The sequence below is a fragment of the Drosophila santomea genome, chromosome 3R (assembly GCF_016746245.2).
Source record: "Drosophila santomea strain STO CAGO 1482 chromosome 3R, Prin_Dsan_1.1, whole genome shotgun sequence".
In the NCBI taxonomy this organism is placed as follows: domain Eukaryota; kingdom Metazoa; phylum Arthropoda; class Insecta; order Diptera; family Drosophilidae; genus Drosophila; species Drosophila santomea.
In genome coordinates this window covers 10,577,471-10,602,646 of record NC_053019.2, presented here as the reverse complement: position 1 = coordinate 10,602,646, position 25,176 = coordinate 10,577,471, and the positions used below count along the sequence as shown (strand labels likewise).

The window sequence follows — 25,176 nt, the reverse complement described above, 5'->3', positions numbered from 1 at the left end:
GTGATTGTGTAAGTGTGAACCGTGTCCTCTGCCATCATTTACAGGTCATTCATCACAGCACCACGAAGTGAAGCGAAATTTACACCCTTCCACTAAGTCTATGTAGTTGTAGGTGGTGTATCAGGTGGGCTGAACAAGCAGTTTTAGTGGATTTTGAAGTTTCTACAATGAAAATGGCAACTTAGTAAATCTTCTCTGATTTACTTTTAGCCAACAATCAAGAAAGTTCAGGAAGCCTAAGGTAACTTCTTATTTTCAGACAAGAGTTTTAAGAGTTCTCCTAAAGCTGCCATTTTTAGAAAAAGATATATTATTACGAGGACGAAGAATAAAGGTGCTGGACATTATAACACGCAAAATTTACGAAATGACAACAATTTTTATAAGAATATTCATTGAACCTATTAGTACTGACTTTTCATTCTGACACAATTTAGGACTTGCTATAAAACCATATCCCGCAACATGTTGCCAGCGGAGTAATGTTGCTAGGTTCTCTCAACAGGTATGTTTCCGGCCTTTCGGTTGCGTTAGTGTGCGTGCCGACTGGCCTGTGGAGATGGTAGAGGCAGCGACGTCGGCGTCGACGTCGGCAGAAGGTCCCTGCAGAATTTTCATCCATTTTCATGCAAAGCAGTCAGTCGGCGGCGGCACTTGCAGCGCTAAGGACACGCGCAGCACAGAGAGCGGAAACTCGGGCGCCATTTCAAGAATTTAACAGTGTTGCCAACTAGCGGTGTTTTCGTAGTGTGTGCGTGTGGGTGTTGTGGTTGTTGTTTTAAGCCTGTGAAAAGCGCAATGAAAAATAGTGGCCAAAAAAAGGGCTACAAAGTGTGCAAAAAGTTTGTAATGCAAACACAAGTGGGATGCACATATGTGCACTATTGTGATTTATTAAATTCAATTTAAATGCTATTTATAACATCAAATTGTGCGACAATTTCAGTAACATGTGAATAAGAGCTTTCTTTTTTGTTCTCATGGAGTATAAATAGAAATGTTTTCTGAAAAAAAGAGCTTCATTCAAAAGTGAAATGCAGATAATGGTTTTATTAGTTCGTAAACGTGTGGATATGTGTGAATAATAATTGAATCAAATTAAAAGGATAAACAAAGTGAAACAATATGGATAAATTTAACTCTTTCATGAAATAAAATAAATTTGTGTATTATTCCTAATTGATTGCAATAACAAGTTGAATTAAAAAACTACTGTAATCCCAATTATAGATTTAACCATATTTACTTAAAATCCATGTGAGTTAAAACATCTGATAATTTAAGCACTTAAACTTGTTTGCAAGGTTGCAAGGTTGACAGTTTTGTGACCAAATGGCCACATGCAGTGTTGAACGCAACTCGTCCTTGACCAGCGGCCAAAATTAAAAGTGTATTGCATGTGGCTGGCAGTTCAAAGAACATAAAAAGAAAATCTTCTTGGAAAACGGGCCACAAAAGAGGATCAAATGAAAGCGCAGCATTTACGAAGAAATTAAAAGTCAGCATCCGCTGGAAATCCGTCGTGTCAATGGTTTCTATGGCGCTGCATTATTAAATGTGGCATAAGTGCAGTGGGATCATTACGGAAACCATCGCCTATCCTGAGTACAGACTGCAAAATGTCGGAGATTGTGGACACCGAGCTTCTGGTCAACTGCACCATCCTCGCCGTCCGGCGATTCGAGCTGAATAGCATTGTGAACACCACGCTCCTGGGCAGTCTCAACAGAACCGAGGTGGTCAGCCTCTTGTCCAGCATTATCGACAATCGGGATAATCTCGAGAGCATTAACGAGGCCAAGTGAGTGGGCAGCAAATGCTGAGTCCTTTTATTTAGCCTTCCAGGCTCTTTATTTATTTTCGCCAAGATCTTCTAGCAGCGCCCTCACAAAGTTATGCAAATTAAACGGTAGAGTTGAGAGCGTTTCGCGGAAGCAGTCGGTTTTCCCTGATGAGGGCCAACTGATTACTCGCGGCGAGGGCTTAAATTGCTGATAAACGTGTTTGGCGTCCGTCCGGTTAAATAGGTGCACTTGGACTAAAAATTATCGGAATAAACATTTGGATACATAGAGTTTCATAGCCTTAATATTAGACACTCCTGCTAACTTTTATTTCTCATCGCCTTTTTGTTGAGTGTGGTTTTTTGGAAGAGTAAACATTCTTAGTCCAAAATCTTGATAGCCCTAACTTGGTAGCAGAGTTTAATTTGTGGTCCTTTGTTTAGGCCAAATCTGATTGCTTTTGAAAATATATCCATAGTCACGCTTATACCATGAATGCTTTAAGCACTCGCAAGCTTGAATACCGACAATAAATCGTGGTTTTCACACTTAATAGCCATTAGTTGATTTTCAATTATAAATTACATGTGCTGCATGTTTGGTACTTTAATGCAATTAAAAATGGGTTTCATTATATTTTATCTGCAAATTACATATGCTTTAGTTCAAAGCGGGGACAAAGGAATGCTTCAAATAATAATAAGTTTGTAATATTTATTTTAAAGGTTATTATTTAAATTTTTGTAATCTTGCCTATAGTTTTTTAAAGGGAAAGGGGTTGTTAGATTATGACAGCTTAATTAAAAACAGATTCTAGAGCTTTAATAGCTCTTTATATCTATTATTTTAAAACCGGTTAGCAATGTCATTAAAATTACGTTAACTGATTTCAAATTGTTGGTTTAGTTTGCCCAACACCACACTTTGGTTAAATAAGTTCAGCATATAATCAGTTTAAATGAACGAGATTTTGGGGTCTGCGGTAATTGAATAGATGATTAGCTAGTGAAGGAGTTTGTAAGCCCAAATATAATGCGGTATTAGTATGTTTTAATTAGGGCAATTATTTCAGTTGACCAAGAACTTAAACCGCTTGTACTATAAATACCCGCGTTTTCGTTCGTACCGAAAGCTAACCACAAAGTATAATTAATGACTGGCCGCAATTGCGACTATTGCGTAATAACTCAAAAGTTTGCTCCGAAACGAAAATAAAAAAAAGGAAGGGCAATCGTTGAAAGTTCCAGCCGGGGGATAAATATTCACTCGACTTCGCCTTTAACGCCTTTAACGCCTTTAACCAGCGATGGATTTCGGTCTCTTTTGGAACTGGTTAATTAAACGCTTAAACTGGTTTTCAGCCTCATTACAGGAGCTTTCGTTTTTTACTGAAAGCCCTTTAATTGTTTATTGACGGAAAATCCAGGAGGAGATGAATTTGTTTATGCTTTCATTTTTCTTTATTGTCCCACAACAGTCCTTACAAACTGGGTAAAAGCTTGTGGGTAAAGTTTATGTATGGATTTAAAAGTTATGACGCGTTTGAAAAAGAACCTATTTTAAAATTCTAAAGCTAAACTAAAAGACGGGTTTTAATTTTCAGGAAAATATATATCGTTTACCGCACAACTTCTTCATTCAAATTGCACTTCATGCTTCATGGCGCTTTGAGCTTCAATTAAAACGTTTCTACGAAATGTCTGACAACTACTATATAAAGGTGTTGGTTCTGGAGAAATGTTTTTGATTAGCGGTTATGTTTTAGAGAACAAAGTCAGGAATTGCCTTAAACTTAAAGTTATAACTGGGAATAAAGTTTAGCAGAATAATTTAAGTTTCAACAAAAAATGGTCAGGGCAATTTAATGGTCATAATTAGCAATTTAAAGTAATTTTCTCCCCTGCAAATTCCATTGTAAATGCTCCCTTTTAGTTCAGAATGGCGAAGTGCAACAATAAGCTGAAAGGACTCGTTCACACACACACGTTTGCTAATTGCTTTCCACCTAACATCCTGTGTTGGGTGACAAACTACTCGTAAAGGGGAAAATAGCGAAAAAATAATTAAATTCCGACAAATTCAAAGCCCTCTGCTGGCCACCCAAACTAAATCCTCGAACAACTTTGACACAAACAAAACGACCTTCCAAATGTTGTTCGATGTTCTATATTTGGCCCGTAAGCCTCGAGGCTTAATGCTCTTTGTGAAAGAGAAAGTAAGTAAAAGTGGAGCTGTGCACAGCTAGAAAAAGGGGTAAGGCTTGCACCTATTTATTGTAGATGGTTGCCAGACGTGCAAATGGAAAAATCCCGAGTGAAATATGTAAACGAAGAGTATAATTCCCATTTGGCGACTACTGCTGCCGAAACATGTTTTCTACTAATTGTGTAAAAAATATGGTACAAAGAAAATTGTTTGCTGTGTATGTCCTTTGTTTATGTGCGAGCATTTGAGCAGGTGAATTGCCGGCCGCTTGTCTCGGGTTAAGCTCATTATGTTTGCTTCAATCAGAGCAAATGTTTTGGACTGTTCCCATGGATTATTGATGGAAGGAACTTGACAGCTTTGCTTTCGCCTTCGCCACGCGTATGGGATTTGCCCACATTGTCCACACACTTCAGTGCGCGTCAGCATCCCACGTTGCGGATACGCAATGTTGTAGTATATTACAAGCCGATGGAATGGCTTGCTTGAGTCGATTTAAAGAGATCGCATCCTTTCGAATTTGATGTTTATGGCGTTTCGTACGCTTATTGATTTTGATACTTGCCCAACGATAACAGCACAGCACAACAAAGGACACATGACATTAGTCCATATCCTGACTGCTTGTTTGTTGTAGCTGCTGTTGCTGTCCATCGGGACCTTGGCATTTTTATGGCCAGACTCAAATCCAATCAGAATGGATGGCCCACATAAAAACAAGAAGTGTTCCTCGATATTGCCGAGCATCGAATTTCGAATGCTTTACCCAAAATTAGAGTAGATGCTTAAAAAAAAACGGATCAGATAGCGTCAGTCTATGCGGGAATGTGCAATTTCTGTAATTCTATCGATTTTACAGTAATAAAAGTAAGGAATTATAAAAAGTAATATAAATCCGAAAGCGTTTTGATTAAGGACCATATGCTGATACTTATACGGTTTTTGTAATTTTTCCTCGTTACTTTGTATTCTGCGGGGATAAAAACCCAGCCAGTTACAAAATCCCTCTAAACTGTGTCATTTATCTGGCCAAGACAAAAGTGGCTCATGTAGCCAGCTTTTGTAGCTGCGGAAACCCTTCGAGACGCCACGAACTGTGACATTCCGTAGGAAATTCGAAAGAAATGGTTTGGATTAGGTCCGGAACGGGGGAATAAGGAGTCCGGAAGGAGATTCTTTGCCTAGCAGTCGGGAACAGTTTGTTTATGTGTATTCATCGATGGCTAAGCCCCAGCTCAGTAGAAATGGCTACGGGGCCTAGGAATGGATTTCGAACAAATAATGTTGGCCATTTCGAGGGAACTGGACGAGGAGCGAGCAATCTGCACAAGTTGAGTAATTTGCATATGACAAATTTTTCAATTACCTCTTTCTCGCCAGACATAAAACAAGTCCCCAGTGCGGATGGGTATTTTTAATCAGTGGGTGTGGGTGAGGAAAGGGCAACAATAATACAGCACGCAAGGCCAATGAAACAGATATTCCGACAGGGGCATGAAAATTTAATGGCCACTCCATGGCAAACAACATGAACAGTTTCATTTACGCATTGTCCTGCCACCATCGTCATCAACACTCTCGATTGCTCTGTCAAGAGCATTTCTGCAGGACACAGCATTTGGTGGCAGGAACTGGTGGTCTCGGTCGATGGGCTGGCGGGAAATTGAGGGACATGTGAAGCACCCGCGTTCATAAATTCAGAAATGGAAAATGGCCCCATTTGCGAAGCGTGTCGAAATTCAAGTGACTGCAGCCCCACTTTAAGTTCGCATTGTTTTTGTCCGCTCAACGATGATGATTTTGGGGTGCGGATTGGAAAGGTGCCCGTGACAGCCTCCATTTGTCAGACATCGATGAGCATTCGACCCAACTTATCTTCTGTCTCCGACACCACACCACCACATGAGCTAGGACAACACTGGGCGAAACAGTTTCTGTTCGGACTGCTATATAAGCGTTGTTTTCTGTTCAAAACCAAAGTGTTCCTGTCTCGCCTTAAAACACTTTGCCTTAGGGTTGCAGAAAGCGAGCCTTTCTGCATTGGATTTTAAAATATGAATTTCAAGGTATTTACTTAGAAGAAAACCAATTACCGAGCACTTCTAAGCCCCCCTGAAAGTCTATTCGACGCGCCGGCTTATTAGTATTTCACCAACTGTATGCAGAAAGCCTTTAAACTACGTGACACTTGCAGCTCCGTAACTTTACCGACATTTCCTACTTTCGCAACTGCCGTTGGCAGCAGAAGTTATCGCCCAGAACTATAAACACACGGTGGGCCAACTTGCAACCTGCGTGCGGCATGCCCAATGACATCCTTGCCGAGTACTTGAGACCTTTATCTACCCTGCTTTCCGCCATCTCAACTGTGCAGTAACCGAAGAGGACACCCAAAGGAACCACGGAGCCAGGGAGCCAAGAAGCCAGGGAACCGGAGACAAGGCAACCAGAGAACCAGACACAAATATATAGCTAGGGAAATAAAGTAGCCGCAAGACCGCCAATTTGGGTTGCATTGCTCGGTTCGTCATGCATAAAATATTCAGTGGAATATAATGAAGAGCGAAATGCGAATGCGAAACATGTTAGCTGAAGCGGCTCCAAGGAAATACATAGTGCGCAAATTGCCAGGACGTCAAACGGAGGTTACAGGGGGCTGAGACCCCCAGGAGGCTCTAAAGGGGGGTCGACGACTATTAGCCGAGTTAATGTGGGTAACTCACCTTCCTGAGTGCGACGATAAGCTCGTCTAACTGCCACATAATGACGGGCAATTTGTTGGTGCCCCCCATGAACAGGAAATTACGAATGGGTAAACTATAATCGATGATAATTTCTTTAATTTGTCTAATTAACTCGGAAAACTCAATTCATTCTGCTGCAATTTGACGGGATTTATTAAAAGTCTAGATATTAATAATAGCGTACAAATTATGTTAATTTCCACTGCAAATGCTGCTCATGAATAATATTTGAAATCTCTTCTCTATTGTTTACAATAATAGCTCATTGGTTTAAATTAATAACCGCCAGCAAAGGTCATTATTTAAACATTAGGCCAAATCAGTTAAGCGGAAGTCTGTGCGATGGTAAAAATGGATGGTTGCACTCACATAGACACAGAGTAAACAACTGCAAATTCAATCAAAAAGAAATAGCGGAAAAAAAATTATATTTGGCACACGTATTGATTCTGTGATTTTCGTGGAAAAGCCACTCGAAATTCTTGCACTTTAACGAAGCAAAGCAGCTGACACTTTTGGGACTTTGGCGGAAGCAATCAAACAATAAAAACAAGTCGAATTCCCTTGCCTGCCAAATGCGCTGCACAATTTTTAAGGAATTTGCGGAATTTGTTCCAGCGAAAATTTGCATACTCAGGGCCAAATATATTACAAAAGTCGAGCGATGCCAACTTTCCGCAGTTATACTGCCAAAATCGCCGGGGAAAATTGCGCTGTCATTAGGCGAATTTCTAGAAAGCGGCACAAAAATTATAAGTGTGCACGGAAGTACAGAGTAAAAAACTTACCAACGGATGTAATTAGTTCACTTCTGATGGCCAAACACTTCCGTCCATGAATAATGATTACTTTAATAACAGGAACAAACTGAAGTTTAGCACGGATTTACAATAGCATTAAACCTAATTAGGCGGCCAAAAAGGAAGCAGGGCAGGAAAGGAAAAATACAAATTACGTTTATCAAGTTAAATTTGCTTAAATTAGGCTGAAAACGAACACCATTCGAGGCGGGACTCGTACTGCCTCCTTTGTTGTTTGTTATCCTGGTGCTCTAAAAGTCAGCTGCAATGGCGGGAGGCCATAAATCTGCTGGCAACTTTTTGCCCGTATTTGTGAAAAGTGAAAAGTTCCTTAGACAACAGCAATTATCATAATTGGAAAAACAACCGAAAGTAGGGAAGCTCAAAAAAGTATGCAGCGAAATTTTTTAATTTAAGGGTGGCCGCGTTTGTTTGTCATATTTAAAGGTTTCACCCACAGGATCTATCTTCTAGAACCATGTCGTAATAAATATTCCTTGTATTAGTTGTCAATAAATATTTAAAAAGATAAAACATGTATCATCGAATATATAATTTAAAAATTGTTAACTTTATGTCTAATACAATAGTATTACTATGTCCTATTCCTTAAAGATATAATTGTTTAGGCTGCCTGAAGGTAGCAGTACAATAATTTAATTTTACATGTATCCAAACTTTTTAATACAAAAAAAAAAAAAAGAAAAAAAAAACATATTTAAAGGAATTTAATCATTATGAAAATGCAAATTGAATATATTCGCAAATTCTGTGCAAATTTCACGTGCACTGAGGCATTTAAAATGCGTGCATAATTTCATTTTAATGAAATGATAATGAAAATTATGGGCCATTTGAATTTGTACATAATAATTACGAGTATATCTACCAAATGGTAATGGCAGCCCAATAGCACTCACTTTATGTAAACAAATTTATCCAAAATGTCAGTTTTATATTTTCGGGAATTACATCGTGCCCATTTTATGTTGATCATGGGTCATTGTTATATGGGCTATGTGTGTATGTAATTAATGGAGTTCTTGTTTGTGCGAATCGCAAAATATCTAATTAAATGTGAAATCGATAGTCCAATCGCAAATAAATACTTCGAATGTAATGCGATACGTGTATCACAGGCCAGTCTGCAAAAACAAAAACCAAGTTAGCCATCTGTAAGCAGATTTATGGCCAACCGAACTTGTTATATGAAACGTCGATAATTTTGTAAAGAGCTCTTAGCATATGCGTTGTATTCAGACTGAATGAAATTAAATTCAGCTTAGTTAGTTAAGGATTAGTGCGGACGTAAATAACTAATTTATTTATAAGAATTCATACCTTAAGTGTGATTACAGGTGTAGGTGATTTAGATGGCAAAAAATGATCTTTTTTGTATACACATGTGCAAACACACAATATTTTCAACAATTTTGTTTGGCCACTTCACAATTCAACAAAATACTGACCAGAATTTCAATACTGGATATATGAACAAATGTGGCAGTATGGTAGACTGCAGCTAACCAACTGAGCGGAGAGTTGGACAACATTCGCAGCTCAAATGTAAATAACTAATAAAAACTGAAAAAATGTTTGAAAATTTGAAAGTTTAAGAGCTAAATGTTTGGCAATTCAATTTCATTCGTTTTGCGGGTGCTTAATTGGGAACCACGGAACCCAAATTATTTGAGTCTAATGTGGGTCGAACAATATCAATCAATCAGGGCATCAATCATGGTTAGACAAAGTGGGCAAATTTGATGCCTGAGAGACAACTGGCAATAGAACTGGCATCGAAGAATGCAAACAATTCGCTTATTGAATTTTCGCTGGAATTGTGTCTGCTGCATTTTGAGCAGGGTGGTAAAAATAGCAACGCGAAAGCAGGCGAGGCACGGCTCATTGATATTGCTCATACGCCCTGTGGCGCCCTGACAAAAGCCACCGACTGGCCACGGAAGGCGAGTGAACATGGTCGGTGGATATGGATGGCCGGGACAATAATCGAACAAGGTTCCTCTAATTAATAGGATTTACCATTCATTCAACTACTGGCTAATCAAAAGGAAGCTCCACAACCAACGAGCCAATGACAAAGACAGCCCTCGAAATAATTAGCGACGTGTTCATCGCATCACAAGTCCCGCTGCCGTGATTAGCATAATGCCTGATATGATAATCGGATCCCCAGTTCCAGTTCCATGGATCCTCCTCCGCTCCAGCTCGTGTCCTCTGGCCAACGGATGTCGGTCCAATGAAATTACAGCACATTTTCTGCTACATAGTTCTGCTGCTGTTTCCATGTCGATAAGGATGCTTCTTTTGTGGCAAGTTTCCTTTAAGAATTTTTCGCCAAGCTTTTGCTTCATTGATTTCTTATTGTTATTGTTAAGGCGAAGGAGAGCACGCTGTTCTGAATCGGTTTGCCAAATCACAAAGTTTCAGGCAGTCAGTGATTGAATTTCCAAATATTGTTTGCCCTGAAGGGTGGCGAGAAAACTTAAATTTAAAATGGGTTTTCTTTAAAGGCATTTCCTCTGTAAAATATGCCATTAAGTTAAGAAATAAGCAATCCTTGGGACTTATTTCCATTGGATCCTTGGGACTTATACCAATTGAATAAAGACTTTGAGCTTGGTGCAGTATAGTAGAAATTTCGTGAACAGAATGTACGAAAAGTACAAAGATAAAAGAGCTAGTCATAGAGATATCTTCACTATCATTTACTCACTTATTCGTAAGGGTACTTTACCCTTTGGAAAATATCTAATAACTAAGAGGCACTTTATCCTTTAGAAAATATTTTTACACCATCGACATGGCTTCCTCTTGAACAAGATAGCACTAGCTGCCTTTGGTTTTGCATTTTTCGAAATTTTGCAACACAAATTGAATGATATTTTCGATTTTCCGCAGAGACTTTCTGACCGAGTGCCTGTTTCCATCGCCGACAAGACCGTACGAGTTGCCATGGGAGCAGAAAACGATTTGGGCCATCATTTTCGGCCTGATGATGTTTGTGGCCATCGCCGGCAATGGTATTGTTCTCTGGATCGTTACAGGTAAGCTTGCAAAAAAAATGCTGATTTAAAGCACTTTCCACAGGCACGTATACGCCGCAGTGGCGATAGCCTTCCCTCTAATTTCCAGCATTTTTTTTGTCTTGGCCTTCATGTGTCTGCTTTGCCATTTCCCGTTTTCTCGTTTCCCCGAGGTTTTCCCTCTAATCCCCTGCTTCTTTTTCGCCAAATGTCTCTGCAGGACATCGCAGCATGAGGACGGTCACAAATTACTTCCTGCTGAACCTGAGCATCGCCGACCTGCTGATGTCGTCGCTGAACTGCGTCTTCAACTTTATATTCATGCTGAACTCGGATTGGCCATTCGGTTCGATTTATTGCACAATCAACAATTTCGTGGCCAACGTCACGGTCTCCACATCGGTCTTCACGCTCGTGGCCATAAGTTTCGATAGGTGAGTTTCGCTTCCTCCACCTCCTGCCCACCATCCTCCTCCACCAGCAGCTCCTAATCGGTGCGTCGGCACATCCGCTTCCTGCCATCCTGCAGATACATCGCCATTGTGCATCCGCTGAAGCGCCGCACGTCGCGTCGGAAGGTGCGCATCATCCTGGTCCTCATCTGGGCACTCAGCTGTGTGTTGTCCGCGCCCTGTCTGCTCTACTCCAGCATCATGACCAAGCAGTAAGTGGGCGATTGGCCGCGAATCGAGGGCTTCTCTTAAGATAGGGTATTAGTAGGCTGATTAGCTGGACTCTTTTTAGAAGTCATTAGATTTTTGTTTTAAGCGAGGGAAGCTTCCTTACATATGCTCATTAACTTTTAACATTAACTAGAAGTGTGGATACTTTAAATGTTTGAAACATGTTTAATAATTTAATACAATATTATTTAATTTGTATAATTTACTGAGTCAATTATAAACCTACTTTTTAATGAGAATGATGTTTGGTTCTAGGGTACTTCAAATTCGTTACCAAAAACATGCTTTTCCCTTTGTTTCTGTTCGGTCTCCGCGTGAAACACGAAACGCAATGCATAAACAAGTTTGTAAGCCATGGCTTACGAGTTGGCCAGGCTCCCTGTAGGAGCATCTCCCGCAGCTCCAGGTACCAGGTATCGATTTGAGAGGCCAAACAAATATAAAATGAAATTCCGCGCACCTATCCAGAATAACTTCCATATTTTCTTTATCACGTCTCCCTGTTTTCGGTCGTCCGGGTTCGGTGTTGATATAAGCATTCGCATCCATCTAAATCACCTTGTCGCCTCCGCTCCGACGGCTTCATTTGAGTTTTACGCAAGTTCGCAACATTCGTGCGGCTGGGTGTCCTGTTTAATAGAATTGAAGCATTTTTTATTTTAAGCTCTCAACAGGCGGCATAAAAGGTCTCCCAGGGTAACAGACTTCGGGCATAATAAAGATGGCAAGTTCATATATCAAAATGTGATAAAGAATAGCCTAGGCGAAGCTCAAGAGAGTCGAACGATGGCAAATTTTGACAAGAGCATATTAAGGGGAGTGAAATGGATATATGGCTGTATGGATGTAATATATGTGTGTGACTATTTCATGGAAAGTGAAAAAAGCCAAATTGGATGAACGTTTTCGAAGAAACCCCCGGGGATATAGACTGTTAAAAGGCTTCGAGACGTATGAACGTGGGAAAGTAAACCAGTCAAGCTCAGATAAGCCCCAAAATAAATATCAGAAAGTAGAGGGATTCATTTCGCTACTAAATGTATAAACAAATTGGAATTTCTGGGAGTACGTAGTAATTGGAGAGGAAAGAATATTAATAACAAATACAAATGACAGGATCTGCACATCAATTTTAATAGCATCACTAAATCCATTCATTATAAAGTTAACACTGCGGCGTAACAATGCATATCACGCAAAGCCTAACTAATGTACAACGATTTTCCGTTTAAATCAATCATTCTGGGTGTGAAAGGTACCCGCGATTTGACCGAACGACCCTCCCGGGCACTTTTCATGATAATTGTTGGTCAAATTATGACCTGGCTGCCACAACCAGTTGCCATAGCCGTGTTATTAATGGTCGGAAAAGTACGGGTAAACAGACAGGTACTGGCGATTTTTGTGTGGACTCGAGTCAACATCCCTTTTAAGTGCTCGACAATACTGCGCCATGAAAGACCTCATAATTTGGCAAATTAAGTTTTCAATTTGATGACGGGCCAAACGTGAAATTTGTCATGCTTGTAAAAGGCAGCTTCGTTTCCTCCATTTTCCCGGTGCTTAAAACTGGCGAAGTGTGAAACCTGACAGCTTTTTATGCTCGAGGGAAATGTGGGATGTAATTAAATAATGAAATTTTGATTTATCAGATTCTGAAATTTGAATATTTAAGTGAATACTTTATTGGGGCCGTGTTAACGTACTTAAATGGACCATTTGCAGCTATTACAATGGAAAATCGAGGACAGTTTGCTTCATGATGTGGCCAGATGGACGATATCCCACTTCTATGGCGGATTATGCGTAAGTATAAAAACAAGCAATATAATTTTTGAAATTTTACAAACTTGTATACTAAAAGGTTGAGCTGGTATAAATTTGTGATTATTGAATTGTAGATACAACCTGATCATCCTGGTGCTGACCTACGGCATTCCCATGATTGTGATGCTCATCTGCTACTCCCTGATGGGTCGCGTCCTCTGGGGCAGCAGATCGATCGGCGAGAACACGGATCGCCAGATGGAGTCGATGAAGTCGAAGCGGAAGGTGGTCCGCATGTTCATCGCCATCGTGTCCATCTTCGCCATTTGCTGGCTGCCATATCACCTGTTCTTCATCTACGCCTACCACAACAACCAGGTGGCATCCACGAAGTACGTGCAGCACATGTATCTCGGCTTCTATTGGCTGGCCATGTCCAATGCCATGGTCAATCCGCTCATCTACTACTGGATGAATAAGAGGTAATTGGAGCTGAATAAGCAAATCAAATTAGAGAGAGGGATGTGAAAATATACAATTTTTGTAAGTTACTGCAAAGCAATCAGTATGAAAACTGCTAATTAAAGTTAAGAAATTGGTAGTTTAAATTTAGTCCCATGTGCTTGAAGAATGAGAGTAATTAAAGGTGTTAATACATTTCCTAAATTTAAATTCTTGTTTTCAGGTTTCGGATGTACTTCCAGCGGATCATCTGCTGCTGTTGCGTGGGCCTCACCCGCCATCGATTCGACTCGCCGAAGAGCCGGCTGACGAACAAGAACAGCTCGCACCGGCACACAAGAGGTGGGTACACCGTCGCCCACTCGCTCCCCAACTCCTCCCCCCCAACCACCCAAACTATTTTGGCCGTCCTGGCCCAGACTCAGACTCAGCCTCTGCCTCAGCCTAAGACCCAGTTGCTCTTGCCTTGCCACCACTCACCACATCCCACGCAACCTTCCGCAGCGGAGACCAAGAGTCAGTGGAAGCGCAGCACGATGGAGACGCAGATCCAGCAGGCGCCGGTCACCAGCTCTTGCCGGGATCAGCGCAGTGCACAGCAGCAGCAGCAGCTGCAGCAGCCTCCAGGAAGTGGAACCAATCGGGCGGCAGTGGAGTGCATCATGGAACGGCCGGCGGATGGGTCCAGTTCGCCGCTGTGCCTTTCGATCAACAACAGCATCGGCGAGCGGCAGCGCGTAAAAATCAAGTACATCTCCTGTGACGAGGACAATAATCCTGTGGAGCTCAGTCCCAAGCAGCTGTGATGTTATCCCGATTTGTCCTGCCACTGGAACGAGTTGTGAATCCTCCTGGCCATCGCCTCCTTTCGCTGCGGGGGAAATGCAATTTGCCACTGCTTGCTCTACTCTGTACATATACTCACATTCACAAAGAGATGAAACATGTTTGCATAGCAGGGTGGCTCGATTTCAAGTGAGAACTTTCCTACTTTTTAAAGAGCTTAATATAAACTATAAAATTTTAGCTTAGTAAAGTTGTTTCAGTCCCAATGAATTATTTTTCCCCTTTCGAAACTTTATCTCTTTGCTATGTGAATATTTCACTTTAAGTTCTATTGCATTCCTGTAAATCGATCCACCCTAATGCCAAAGTCAAAGTCGAATTTCCGGTTGTCAAAAGAAAATACTTCAGCTAGAAGGAAAAACTTACCAATAAATTGAATTTGTATGTATTTGTATAGAAGAATCTATCGACACTTTAACCATCGAAGAGCTGTAAGTTTTAACTGTTGTAAACATGTAGGCTAAGCCAAGTTTGTAAATACATTCTGTGTATAACTGATAAATGCATCTGCGTATATGTTGTGCTATTTGAGTAAAAGAATTAGAAGAGTCAAGAAATATCTCACTTTGAGTTGTTTTAATCGCACCCAATTAATTGAAGAACGCATTGTGGTCACCTATCGACATATGTATATTAAATTGTTATTAAGTCGCAAGTCAAGTCAGCACTTCTATCAGATCCAATATCTAGTAATTGTTTGTAAATTAGAAACAATTGATATGTGGTCAGTAAACCGGAATGCCCACAATTGTTAACATTAAAGTTGACCTCCGTGCTTTGCCATTCAGCTCGAGGGTTAGGTTAGGTAAATATTTTAGCTGGAAATTGGAAATGAGCACTAAGATGGGATTAATTTGCTTGAATAAATACTAATTTTGCTGCAAAAGTGTGCTGCTAATATCATTAGACCAATCCCAAAGGGGAATTTGCATTCCATTATGTTGCCAGTCGCATTATTTATGCAAAGCTTAGAGTCCAATTCCATTCAAGCCACTTGGTCATGCACGAATTCATACTAATGTGGGTGTAGTTATAACTCAGATATGGCCAAAGGACTGGGTGGCGATGGGCAAAGGGTCTTTCAATGCGAATTCGCAAAAGGCGAATCCTTTCAAATACTCTCAAATCATATAATCTTCAGTCTTTTACCCGCGTCATCCCATTCACCTTCTTTTCAGTAGTTCAATTTTAGGGGATTTCGCTTTTATTCATTCGAAAGCAAACAGAAGACGAGCTTCAATAGGGAACACATACTTGCATAATGGTAAGCGATTACAGAGTGTAATTGAAACTCTAACCAGTTACAGAACCTAACCCCATCAAAACCCACTTGGGCAACATTCAACTATCTAATTGAATCACAAACAGTTTCATGGCAGGACATTCAGTATAAGGACGAAACTCAAACCCAAACACAAGCCGAAATCAAAATCCAACCCAAAAACCAGACACCAGCGTTCAGAGAGCTACATTTTTATTGCCCCGATTTGGCAGTTGAAGGAGAAAGGAAAAAGCCGCGCTAATGCGTTAAATTGCTTGTTGCACAGTGAACTCCCAGTGAAATCGATGGACAGAGTTTTTTATTCGAGGTAATAGGATTTAATGGGTTTGGAGCTACGGGAACTGTGAGCGCCATTCGCTGAACAACAATTTGCATAATAAGATGATGTTTGTTGCGCAGTTGCCCCACTTGTCAGCCTCCTTTTGCATTGTCATGGCAGCCGCAAAAAAGGCTTTAACGATTGAAAAGGCAAACCGAAAAGCAGTTGAAAAGATTCTATTACCATCCATGTTCATATGGTACTTCGATTCCTTGGCAACAGACTGTGGCTAAAGCATGGGGTCACACCGCAAACAGTCGGGCAAGTTTGAGTGGTCTGACATCGAATTAGGTCGCTCATTTGAGAAGTATCACATAGAATTCAATGGTCATCGGTTCCCATGTACACGTGGGTTTTAGAGCACTTTGTTATTGCCCTAATAAAGTGGTACAAGTACCAAAAAGATTCGCGTCCTCTAGTCGAGCGGCTCGATTATAAGATACCCGTAGGAAATTTGTAACAGTAGCAGTAGCTTAAGTGGATACCAAGTCTTTCTAATCAAACAGCAATCATGTCAGTTTTGATATATCCATCAAGACACTTTCTAAAGTCTCAAAAAGAAAAACACATTCTTCAATACACAAGGGAGTGACCCGTTGTCCAGCTTTTGAGTGTTCAACAAGCAGAAACAGAGAAACAGAAAAACGTAAAGAATTAAATTCGAAAATGATTGGAGTTTGGGGAACTTTCAAGGTGTTGGCGGCCATATCGGGAATGGTGTTCATGGGCTATTGCGTATATTTCGACAAACAGCGTCGCAGTGATCCGGATTTCAAGAGGAAGCTGCACGAGCGCCGGAACCAACGGTCATTCGCATCCGTGAAATCCCCGTCATCGGTGCCCGTGAACGAAAAGGATGTCGAAATGTACTTTATGACCCAGATCCACAAGGGCGAGGGCCTGATCACAAATGGCGACATTGAGGGCGGCGTGGAGCACCTAATCAACGCGATTCTCGTCTGCAGCCAGCCGGGAAAACTGCTGCAGGTGCTCCAGAACACCTTGCCCGTGGAGATCTTCACCATGATGCTGATCAAGATGCACGCCTACGAGGCCGCGGAGCGCAGCTCACCCGTTTTGGTGGAGGAGGAGGCTACCAGTGCCCTTGAATAGCCTCTGAAATATTCCAAAATTCTCTTTTCGAGAGATGCGCCTCTGGTAGCGAAATACATTTCTTTGGTTCACGTATGTCGGGAAATACATTCAATGTATACTGGTATCTCGTTTTATTCGTTGCCAGGGCCAACTTGCTCAACAATTTGTGGAATGAGGCAACTTTACAGCCATTAGCCAAATTAATGACCTCGATTATAATGTCGAGCGTAACGTCTTGCCATTGCGTTATCTGCGTTTTATTTTTTGGTGAGTGGAATTTCGTAGATCGAATGAGCTGCTTCAAAGCAGCAGACAAGGGGTTTGTCTTATAGGACTTGTAGCCATGTCAACGGAAATGTAAGCAAATGTATGAGTAATGAACATCACAAATTAACAAAACACGCATATTTATCTTTGTTTAATGTTTGCACGTTGGCCACAGTATGAGCCATCTAACTAGTCTTAATTAACTCACCCATTCTAGCTTGAAAACTGGGCTTATCAATTAAATTCTTAGCACAGATTTCATCCGACAGTCGAGATTAGCATGACAATTGAGATGTACGGTTAACTGCGTATCTGATGTCGATTGGCAAGGGATGAATGCTCACTGAGCACGGACGAAGTATCCTACATCCCATTTCCGGCTATGCAGCATTTGCATTTGCATTTGTGCCTAGTCATCTGTGTATATATGTGTGTGTGTGTGTGTGTTTTGGCCCACAATGACAGACAAACAAACTGGTCTTCGGGGAATTGCCTCCGTTACTGAGCAGTCTGTGTGCATAATTTGCCGGGAATTCATACCCGTGAATTTGTCACCCGGACGCATTTGATTGATGATCTTGTAGTCCCGCCAATTGTCCAAACTGGCCAAAACGTCTTCTCCCTTTAAACGGTCGTTTTGACCATTAGAGGCATCTTGTTTCTGTCTTGAAACGCTGTAGACATCTGGGAGCAAAAGTTAAACTGCGGACGAAAAATGCATATACATTTAAACCCTGTCAAACACTTTCTTGGATCATCAATGTATGCTATATAAACTTGGCTTAATAAAAATATGTTTCATATTGTGTGTTTAACCAACTGCTTAAATCTAGTTCAGTAAGTCCCTTCACTAACCGTTTTATAGTTAAAGGCTAGTTAAATGCTTAAGGCTGAAATTGAAAGCAAACAATCTCTTAGCGCCCCTTTGCCAGCATTTAATGAGTGGAAAGTTCAACTGATACCCGTCCGATTCAAGTTCCCATTGACTGTAATTACCTAATGACCTTTTGCGGTGCTCTCCCTTGCTGCCAACCATTGTTCAGTAATTACCACATAAAATAGACAGACGGACGGACGGCGAATGGCAGCTTTGTTGCCCGGCACTAATTTCCAGGCTAAACATCGGGCAATAATGATTTTTGCTTTGAAGCAGTCTGGCATCAAAGATTTGGCCCAAGAGCGACGGCTAATTCAATAAAATCTCCTGGCAGAATACTAAGCAAGAATATCTCGGCTGAGAACAGTGCCATCTCATTTGGAATATTGGCGAATTAAGAGAATGTAATTGACCTTTCGTTAGTTCATCTAGCAAGTTCCTCTGAAAGAAATCAATATAAATCATTTGCATGTATTTGCTGTCGTTTTATTAACAGCGGATTTCTTTTCGAATTCGATGAGACGGGCATTAGCAAAAGAATATTAATTAGTAGTATATCACAAGTATCACTGAAAGACAAGTGTGCATTGAGACTGAGGCAAATTAATTATTAAATTAAATAATTGGAAACTGATATGTTTAACTACAAGTTTTACCTTCTTTGTAAATTAGATAGATAGATTTATTATTAGATTTATTGGATAGATACAGATTTGTCACTATTCATTTGCGTTACCACATTTATATGTAGATTTTCAGTGAATATTCTTTAATCCCCTTTTTTTTCGGCACTTTACCTATCCTGGTTGCTAGGCAAAAGTAGTTCGGTCAAAATGAAATCGAGACAGCCATGAATGTCTTGAATGTGCGAGTAGTGTTGGCAGTCTGCGATGTGGTGCCACATCAAACAGACTAATTGGTTGGAGCAGCCACAGCGACCAGGAATTGTATGCATAGGAAGGGGAAGTGTCATTATCGCCGATGTCTAATTATGCCATGGCGCGCAAATGTCATTAAACATCTCTCTTGTTACGGGGAGGCGAAAATGTTATGAAATCTTATGGTTCAACTGTTTTCATGGGTGTGACAGATATATCACTTATACGCCCTGTATGCCATGAAACCCCAGCCATCCAATTCCGAAAATGGCTTTAACATTGTTTGCTGTGGCACGGTGAAAAACATACTGTGTTTACTCTTGTTTTCTTGGTTTTGGTATTTTTTCATACCTTACGCTTGGCTAAACAGAAATTCCCATAAGCCGAATCAGGTTAAAAGGTCGACAGAGGAAAAAAAAAGGATTCATGCCCCCGTTGCCCACTTCATAAACCATTTGGCAACACAATGTCACATTGGCACTCACACAAATGCCGCTGCCTTTACAAAAACAGAAACAAGCGCCAATAGAACACTTGCTCACACGCACGTAGACTTTCATTTCCTGTCAGCGGAAGTGGTTGTTGCGTCTGTCTACGTGGGTACATGTGTGCGTGTAAGTTCTAGATCATATCCTGGCATTTTTTCGCACGATTCACAATTTTTACCCTCAGCTGTTTTGAATTTCATTTGAATACTTGCTTTTCGAGCATTGGGACAGAAAAATGCGACCATATGTATATGGTAAGGAGTAAGTTCAGTACACCGAATGAATTACGTATACGCCATGTTTGCCAGGAAAAAAATGAGCCCGCAGCCAAAAGGTTTTCGGCAAACAATTGGAACACGAGCTTCTCGGCAATCCAGAGCGATTTTCCACACGTTCGCAACGATGCAAACAACCGTTGTGTGTGCATATTGATAGTTTTACAGCTTACACTTGAAGAGAAGAGATTACTGTAAGCTTGCTTGAAAGCAGGGTATACAAGGACTTACTACAAAAAAACAGACTTAAAGGCAAGCACTTTCTTGCGCCAGTTAGCCAAGCATTCAGACAATTGAAATGCTTAAATCAGAACACGAATGCTTACAAAATTCTTTTTAGCTAAAGAGAAATAAGTTGAATGAGAACTTTTTATGATTTCTATTTGCTGTCACTTTAATTAAGTATTCTATCGAGCTTTCACATGGACTTATTGCTTTTTTAGTTGAGTACTTTTCCTCCGCAATACACAAGGGCAACGAGAAGGTTTCCTATATTGGTTTTTAACCTGAATAATAAACTGGATATGTATGGCTTTCAAGCATTCAACGACTGTCCTTGTGCAGCCAAAACTCGGCTATCACTGGCTCACGTCATTGTTAAGTGGAATTAGAGGAAGGACTATTTTATTGCTGCAATTTCCACTAAGCCAACGCCAACAACAGGAATGCGTACGCATATTCTCGTATATATATATATAAATCCTGCCGACATCAGGAGGCAACTCAGCAGATATATTGTTTGGGGCAGAGTCTGCCAAGTTTCGAAAAAAGGAAATGCACTGGCTGCCTCTACTTCCCCCACTTTGTAACTTTTATAAGAATGTTTAAGGTGTGGGCGGGTGCGGTGTTTTCATAGGAGGCTCACACCAGATGGCGAAGCAATAGTGGTCTTACACGCTAGTCCTGCCATCGCATTGCATTCTGTTTGCACAGCCGCCCAGGAAGCACTCGCCATGAAGGTTCTCTCATTGTGCCCCCACACTTTTCGTGCCACAAGCGCCGAGTCCTGGATCGAGAGCCCTGCTGGGAGTGTCGTCAAAGGATTTGCGTCACAAGACTTTAACCACACAGGCTGCAACAGCTGTGAAAGCAATTTTTACCCAGCACCAGTAGCAATCCTTCGATTCGGCAAAGTCAAAAAGTAATTCAAAGGCTTCATTCGGCTGCCGAATGGCACAACTTGCTGGATTCCAGCGGAACTTCTTAATTGAGGCCGGCCAATCTAAATAGATCCTTTGACCGGCCGGGCTTCCGGCCCAGTTCCGCTGACACTTTCACACACCACTTTCCAATTTGTAGTCGATGTGCTGGGAAATGATGGTGCACCTGAGGCCGGACGCCACAACGACAGTTGGAGTGGCACGAAGATTAATGGCGGTCATCCCTTAGGTCTCAGTGTATGGAAAGAAAATCTTGATGCCCCAATAATTCAAAGCCTGGACATGGATTTTAGCTGACTATTTGGAATAGTTAGCTAAAACCCTTAGTGCATGGAATAGTTAGCTAAAACCCTCAGTGCATGGAAACAAAAAGTTGATGCCCCAATAATCCAAAGCCTGGACATGGATTTTAACTGACTATTTGCAATTAAAGATTTACTTACTGTTAAATTATTTGATTGCCAACTAATTAAGATGCATTTGAATAGGACGACTTCCATTTTTTCAAGTGTACTTCTGCCTCTGACAATGTGTTAGTCTGGTGCTGCCGCAGGACTGAAAGATACGGGCGCCTGGAACCCTGTGGGTCCTGAAAAATGTCGCCGCATGTTTGCAGTGGCTAACAGCGGCTCCAGGGATCCGAAAAGTCAGATGAGGAACGACGAACAGGACATTCAACTCGCAGGGCTCGTGTATTCCAAGACAACGGGTGGCATTCTCCACAAGCATTTGGCGTGTATGACTGGTGTGTGCGACTTTTATTTAAACTTGAGTGCCAGAATTGCCTCGAACTTGAATTGAAAAGATGTTCAACAGTTTTGGTTCTGAATAAAATACGTATTCTCGAATGTAATAAATATCAGTAATAACAATATAAGCTATTTCCCTTATTCTTGTTTATAATAGGTAATAAATATATATGTTTCCTGCATTTATAATTTTGCCTTTAAGCTATTTTTAAAGATGAATTCTGTTTCTTTCCCACAGTTCATTTTTATGCTACAATAATATTTGGTTGAAATGAAATCACAGTAAAGATCCTGCCTTATCATCATTCAAGACCGCACAAAGTCTGGCGCTGTGTGAGAAGTTTAATCAAAATAATAAACTCTGTTTGCTTTCTAATTTGCCATGCAAAAGAAAAAGTTTCAAGGACAGGGATGCTTTTGTGCCGCAGTTCATTATGTGCGTCTTTGAAACACCCACCGAATCACAAGCTCAAACTCCAAGGATACAAGGATACAAAGCTACCTACACCTCTGCAGATGTCTAAACAATATAAGTCGCCTACTGTTACAGTTCATTTGAATGGAAGGAATTTCATAGGAAACGAAGGCGGCACAGCATATTAGATTTCTCAACGCCGAACGGGCCTGGAAAATTTCGAATGCAAATGAACAGGCAGATGGGAATGATTCCGAAAATTTATTCATAATAAACAAGATTACAATAACAATAATGTCATGTCACATGATAAGCTCTGTCAAATGTTATCGTCTGCCTGCTCTGTATTTCGAATAGCCCCCCATAAATATTAATGATTCTCGGGCATAGACGGCGTAAACAAATGTATGGAAAACTTTTTAGCTTTTCCAGGCGCCAACAAGTCGTTGTCCCATTAGAAAGTATTAAAAAGTATTATTTCACTTTACGACTAAATCAACCAAAATCTGTTTTATATTGCCGAAGCTATTAAAGAGCCATTTCGTCTCATTTTATCCAGTGTTTTGCATTGCAGCCAACAAGCAAAATTAATGTTCAATGGGATTAGGTTAGGTAACACGTTAATTATTTAACCGGCTGCTATTGGGGACTTAAATTGAAACCTGTTTAATTTGCACACATAACAAGCTTGGCTAATTCTGCAGTTAAATAAAACTGCTGAACTTTGAAAAGGATTTTCTGCAGTTAAGGTAATTTTGCTAATGAGATCGCGCACAGATCGCGATTTGTTAGACTTGAAATAACATCAGCGTAAAACGATACATTCATTAGCTAAACAAGCACCATAAATGAGCAGGGGGTTCATTTAATTACACAACTGCTGCAAAAGGAGCTCATTCATGAGTTCTTCCGGATTAAATGTTTACCAACGTGCTTTATTTTAAAGCTGAGAAGCTTAGAATGAATAAGTTGTATGTAAGAAATGCAAAGCGCCATAATCAAGGGTTCAAATCTTGAACTGTGAACTTAAATATGAATTCTCACTAGAAAAAAAAACAGCAGTGATTGGCAAAGGTATGCTGAGCTAGTTGGATGGTCTTAAATATTCATTGGCTTTTCAGTGCAATCCTCTTACGGTTTTCTATAAGCCATTTCAACCGGCAGGTGACCAGTTGCAGGGGTCACATTCATTGTTCCATATTCAATGTCCTTTTTCAAGCTGTGAACGTGAGCCACATGCTAAAGACAAAGTCCAATATTTTTTTTAAAAGCATTCGAAATAATTAATTCCAAGTTATTCAATTCCCAATCGAACTGTGTTCAAAAATGGAGATTCAATTTTTTTATTTGATTTAATTTCCCGCACCACGCAGACGCCGAAGACGAAGACAAAGGCCAATATGGTTGCCGGGATTCTCCATTTTTCCAAGCTTTAAAATGTGGCAATTAAGCGCATTCTAGCACATATTGCGGCTCTGTTTGTGGCACCCCTGCAGGTGGCACATATATCAATTATTGACATGGCTCACTCGAATGTCCTGCCCCCTCGAAATGCAGCGTGTGAATATTGTTTTAATGTGGCATGTGCCACAAGAAGGCGAAAATAATACAGTCACAGTGCAAATTTTGAACTCCGAATGGGGCACATCGGCGGTGAGTGGTAAGCGGAGAGCGGTGAGCGGAGGGCCGACAAGCTGGCGGTTCACGTGGCGTATGCGTCATGTTGGCTGCCACATAAATCTGCGCGAGACGGACCTGCGGTTGATTTTATTTCGGTTTACTTTTGTATTACTCCATCACGTTTGGAGAATTTATGAGCCGAGCATAACGTTGATTTAATATTTATAACAACAATTGCTTTTTGCCCCAAGAGCGGGCCGTCAAGTTTTTTAATGCCTCTTGGCTTGAACGCAGGAATTTGGCAAATTAAGTTTACTTATTTAGTGAATTCCTTCATCCCCACATTCAGTTTAATGCGTTTCCTCGGGATTTACTGGGACCACAACTGAAATTTTTATTTTCGGCTTACGCGCTTTTATGGCTCTAGTTGATCATAAAGTTGCCAAAATAATTGAAATGACATGGCTTAAGTGAGTGCAGAAGTTTTGGCCGTTTGTTTTTCCTCTGTCATTGCGTTGGACAAATTTGAGGTTGTTTATGATGCCAGCTATTAGGCATCACAATGCGACTGGACCAAGATGGGGATGGAGGACAAAGTTTGAAAAACTTTCTGAATGGAACACCACTTCCACACATCACACATTCTATATATGCGTGGTAGTTGCGATAAACTGAGTGGCCAAACTTTTCGACGCAGCCCAACAATTAAAAGGAAATGGTAAATAGGTTGTGATTATACAAAGGATACGTTCTTCAGGAAAGATGCATTTGACGTTTAAATTTATTAGCTTCAATTTATATGAACTTTTTAAATTGACGTAAAATGTGCAGAAACAAAGCTATGAATAGCTATGATTTCAGTTTATATAAAAACTCGATTATAAACTATCAAATCTTTAACTATTTAACATGCTGCAATTAATTTTGACTCTTAAATAAGTAGATTCATGTGAAATTTTACCAAACCACTTTATGAATTGCACACATTTTGGGGCTGACACAAGTTCCAATTTAGATCCTTGGTTTCCAGTTCGAAATCCTTCGGTTTAAATACTTCATTTGAGTTTCACCAGAACTTGGCTTTGATACTCTCACGGTCGTCCTGTTCCTCTGGCCAGGGAATTTAGGTAAATGAGAAAAATAATTTGAACAAAATCGAAACTAGAAATCCCATATTCAACATTCCTGATTCGTTTGACGGTTGATTGATGATGGCTGGCACCAAACTTTGAATATTTCAGCAACGAGTGCGGTAAGCTGGGATTCAGCTGGCATATTTGCCCAGCCAGTAGAAATTGCGTAGTCAGGACATCATGTTTTACATTTTATTCAAATAGAAAGCCGCAGGGGCGAGCAATTTTCGCTGGGGACGAGACCCAACGTGTTTTACAGCTCTTTGCGGCAGAGAGTTTTGTA

At 40.6% G+C, this 25,176-nt stretch overlaps 2 protein-coding genes across 3 annotated transcripts; both read left to right on the top strand.

Moving 5' to 3' along the window:
* The first annotated feature begins 1,287 nt into the window (after window positions 1-1,287).
* Window positions 1,288-14,881, top strand: LOC120454082 (tachykinin-like peptides receptor 86C). Of its 2 annotated transcripts, XM_039639093.2 has the most exons (8): window positions 1,288-1,801; window positions 10,453-10,598; window positions 10,798-11,011; window positions 11,107-11,241; window positions 12,986-13,066; window positions 13,162-13,509; window positions 13,713-13,831; window positions 13,994-14,881. In XM_039639093.2, the coding sequence occupies exons 1-8, from the start codon at window positions 1,620-1,622 to the stop codon at window positions 14,293-14,295; spliced, it is 1,527 nt and encodes a 508-aa protein (XP_039495027.1). In that variant the 5' UTR covers window positions 1,288-1,619; the 3' UTR covers window positions 14,296-14,881. The 2 variants fall into 2 exon arrangements, with proteins under 2 accessions (XP_039495027.1, XP_039495026.1); XM_039639092.2 differs by having other exon boundaries at window positions 13,713-14,881.
* A 1,573-nt stretch (window positions 14,882-16,454) lies between these two features.
* On the top strand, window positions 16,455-17,155 carry LOC120452060 (mitochondrial import receptor subunit TOM20 homolog). The gene has a single exon (XM_039636123.2). It carries the CDS (start codon window positions 16,603-16,605, stop codon window positions 17,047-17,049), a length of 447 nt encoding a protein of 148 aa, XP_039492057.1. The 5' UTR covers window positions 16,455-16,602; the 3' UTR covers window positions 17,050-17,155.
* Window positions 17,156-25,176: the final 8,021 nt, after the last annotated feature.

Coding starts and splice junctions, on each gene's coding strand:
- LOC120454082 (XM_039639092.2), top strand. CDS start 1,620: ATGTCGGAGATTGTGGACACCGAGCTTCTGGTCAACTGCACCATCCTC. Junction 10,599..10,797: donor TGTTCTCTGGATCGTTACAG/GTAAGCTTGCAA, acceptor ATGTCTCTGCAG/GACATCGCAGCATGAGGACG. Junction 11,242..12,985: donor TCCAGCATCATGACCAAGCA/GTAAGTGGGCGA, acceptor GACCATTTGCAG/CTATTACAATGGAAAATCGA.
- LOC120452060 (XM_039636123.2), top strand. CDS start 16,603: ATGATTGGAGTTTGGGGAACTTTCAAGGTGTTGGCGGCCATATCGGGA.